This window comes from Carassius carassius, chromosome 27 (genome assembly GCF_963082965.1).
Source record: "Carassius carassius chromosome 27, fCarCar2.1, whole genome shotgun sequence".
Taxonomy (NCBI): Eukaryota; Metazoa; Chordata; class Actinopteri; order Cypriniformes; family Cyprinidae; genus Carassius; species Carassius carassius.
In genome coordinates this window covers 17,671,336-17,674,844 of record NC_081781.1, presented here as the reverse complement: position 1 = coordinate 17,674,844, position 3,509 = coordinate 17,671,336, and the positions used below count along the sequence as shown (strand labels likewise).

General features: G+C 32.7%; 1 protein-coding gene and 1 long non-coding RNA gene across 2 annotated transcripts; both read left to right on the top strand.

Moving 5' to 3' along the window:
- Nucleotides 1-1,239: 1,239 nt before the first annotated feature.
- atraid (all-trans retinoic acid-induced differentiation factor) lies at nt 1,240-2,877 on the top strand. The gene is given in 7 exon segments (XM_059513631.1): nt 1,240-1,343; nt 1,491-1,645; nt 1,733-1,774; nt 2,180-2,239; nt 2,241-2,296; nt 2,380-2,480; nt 2,563-2,877. Coding segments are annotated over 6 exon segments (483 nt in total). The 5' UTR covers nt 1,240-1,343; nt 1,491-1,526; the 3' UTR covers nt 2,668-2,877.
- Nucleotides 2,878-2,886: 9 nt separating this feature from the next.
- On the top strand, nt 2,887-3,499 carry LOC132106919 (uncharacterized). Its single transcript, XR_009424208.1, has 2 exons — nt 2,887-3,179; nt 3,214-3,499. It is a non-coding gene; the product is annotated as an uncharacterized LOC132106919 (long non-coding RNA).
- The last annotated feature ends 10 nt before the right edge of the window (nt 3,500-3,509 follow it).

Genomic DNA, 3,509 nt, shown 5'->3' with positions numbered 1-3,509 from the left:
ATGTATCTGCGCTCTCCCGAAGCATTGCAAGTTGCAACAGTCTGGATCAAACCATTCCTCCAGAGCGGGGGGGAGGTATTGCGTAAAAAATGTTCATTCGAGATCCTTTGGCATGAACGATTCGCAAGCGTAGTTTGTAGTAAACAATCTCTCCATTACGACATAACTTATTTTTATGTAAGTGTTTAAAATGAAGATTAAGATTTAAATGGGGTCAAAAATGGCTGTGTGATACAAGCAAAGCGGTTAAGCTGCGTCAAAGAGTATTTAAATATGAGCTAAATCGTTTTCTCAAAACAGTAGGTTAAACCATCTTTGTGATTTGAGGTATTTACGTCCCATGTCTTTTTTTCTCTCAGAAAAATGAAAGGAGGTGCTTAACTTTTAGTAATTTAGCAAAAATTTACATAAGGAGGTCAAACTAATAATAATAATAATAACAAAAGTCTATTAATTTGTTGATGCCCTGTTATGTCTAATACGTTGCAACTTAAAAGCAATAGACATTACACAAAAATGTATATACAAAAGTTATCAAATGTAGTAATTAAAAAGCATAAAAATGGGCAATGGGGTTGCCTAAATTAACTCATTAGGGCACCATAATGTTTTGTTGTTATTATAGTTATGGATAAACTTAAAAGGCTAATATCTGAAAGATATTTATTTATTTATTACAGTAACTTTGGTAAAAGCTGAATGGTTTATCTTGAAATGCACTCAAAACTAATTTGTCTAAAATTGGCACATTGAATGAGATTATTATTATTATTAATTTAATTTAAATATTTAATTTAATTTAGTTTTTTACTTTATATATTTATTTTATTTTTGAGTGTCATTTCTGAACTAGGGTAATTCAAAATCCACATTTAAGGGGACATATATAAATATTTTATTGCCAAACTACTTGTTGTATTGCGAGGTTCATTTTATGTTTGATTAATTATTTAATTTTTTATATGTTTATTAAACATTACGTAAATTATTAAAACAACAGGGGATGTGTGCTTATAATGTAAAAAATAAAAAAAAAATAAAAGTCATCCGTATTCGTGGAATGTGCCTTACTTTACATTTCCAGACTGAATATAAATGGCGACAATGATCTATCAGTTCAATAACTCGAATTGTGTGAAAGCAATCTGTGTTTCATCTCCATCGAAATTTCACAGTGAGAAATGCTAAATATTTAAACCTCCTTGATGTCACGTGGGGTCTCGGCGCTTGAACGTCACATGATCATCGAGTCACATGACTTTGTTTTGGCGAAAATGACAGCTAGCGTTACATCATCTACTATATATTTATGTACTGTTTTTATTGTTTTATTCAATGTATATGTTGACAGCCGATGAGACGATTCGCTGAATGACTGTAATTAAATAATACTTACATGCTACAGTAGTTATTATAAGTTACATTGTTGCCATTTCTCATCACTGTCGTCAAGTTAAACATTGAATGTTGTTTTATAATGTTTTTTAAAGCTTGCATTTCACCTTTGTTTTCATTAGTTGTGTCAAATGTGTAAAGGGACTGTACGACAAGACAGTCCTGTCTGGGATTTCTGCCTAACAAAAGGCCATATTAAGGGACGCTGCTGTTTTAGAAATAATACCAGCAATGAAGACACCATTATAGGGTAGGAAAACTTTCTAGTATTCCAAAGATTTTTTAATTATGACATTTATTTTCTATGTAAAAATCTAACTGTACTGTACTTTTTTAGGTTGGACTTGGCAAACTGCTCTATTAGTCATGTAGAGCACCTGTATAATTAATCCACAGCATTTATAATGTAAGTACCAGCTCTGGAGATCAGGGGGTCCATGAAAAAGTTTAGAGAAAAACAGTGTAATAGATGTATAGAATCAAAATGAATTAAATAATTTAAAATAAATAAAAAGTATAAATACTTACAATAATAGAATAATAAATAATAAACTGAACATGTATGTGCACAGTGGAAATAATGTAATACTGTAACTATAATAAAAACAAATTTATTTTCAAATTATATTTTATGCATATTTATGTTTTATTTTACTGTATAAATTTGGTATTGTGATGATGATGTCCATCCATGGGTCCATGGCATTTAAAAGATCTAAAAGACTAAAAACAGCTGATTTAAACTTAGAAACACATTAAGTTAACTTGACAAATCTTTACTTAGTTTACTATCCTCAAAACTGGAGTGTCCCGGAGGCAATTCATCATGGGAGAAGGTTGTAAAACAATGCCAAAATCTGCGAAGGACAGATAAATATTTGCAATCAGACTGCACAGATGTGTAAGTAATTAATAAAACCAAAATCTCAGTCTTCAAAATGAATGTATTTCAATACATTTCTTGATTATGGTTTGTCTTTTCAGCCTGGGATTGCCCTGAAAACTCATTCTGCAGCCCATTTGGACCAGGGTTCTTTGAGTGTAACTGTCTGCATAATTTCCATGGATACAAGTGCATGAGACAGGTGAGACCTCCGTCAATTCATCCCTAACAGGTTGGCCATTACTCCTTTATCGCACATGTTCATTATTCTTTAACAATTGCAGGGCAAGTTTCCTATAGTTAAGGTACTTGGGATGCTAACCGGATCTACAGTTGTGGTTTCATCTTTACTCTGGTTCACACAAAGACGAAAGGTCAAGAACACTTGAGTTTTAAAGAAAACTGACACTTGGACTGACAGTGGAGCCACAAAATGCATCAAGCTTACTGAAAATGGTGCAGGAGACACCAAAGAGTGTCATACACTGGACAGTGTGACCCATCTGCAGAACATTTGAGTTTCTTGTTTTTATGCTTGCCAAAAGCAGGGTTTTTTTTTTTTATTAACTTTCCTTTCCTTTAATCCTCAAAGTCCTTAAACATTTCATGAATACCGTTACATTTTCACAGCCTTGACGAGGCTGGTCTGTAAAGGGAAAACTGACCGTAGACTGACCTCGCTGATTGTGTTTGGAGGGCAGCCACATTTCTGACTGATGTTTAGACACTAAACATGTCAAAGTGAAGCACTGATCTAAGAATGATTATTAAGGATAAATATTTTGTGTTGCTTTAAGATAAATAATTATCTTAATTTTTAAAGATGTTTACTTAAGTGTTTACTTAAAAAGTAGTGTTTTGACTTAGAAAAAGATTTAATTTTACAGATGGGGAAATGGATGTTGTAGGACTGTTGTTATTTGTGAAAAATGGAGATTGTTACTGCCACATCCTGCTGTTTACAGATGTCACATGTAATATCCTAACTGATGATCCTTCAACCTCTTTAACTATGCTTTTCTCTTTTTGGCAGCATAAGAGTGTAAAAGGGAATCGGTTCCATCTTGAGATATATAGACGGACACACTATTAGTAGAACACTGACATACGTAAATGACATTGTTCGGGTTTTTGTCAATAATGTAGTATGGTTATAGGGAATTCAGTATGTACCTTAACAGCCTGGTACCTGAAATAAAGATGTCACAATATCACAAAGAATCAGCCAACA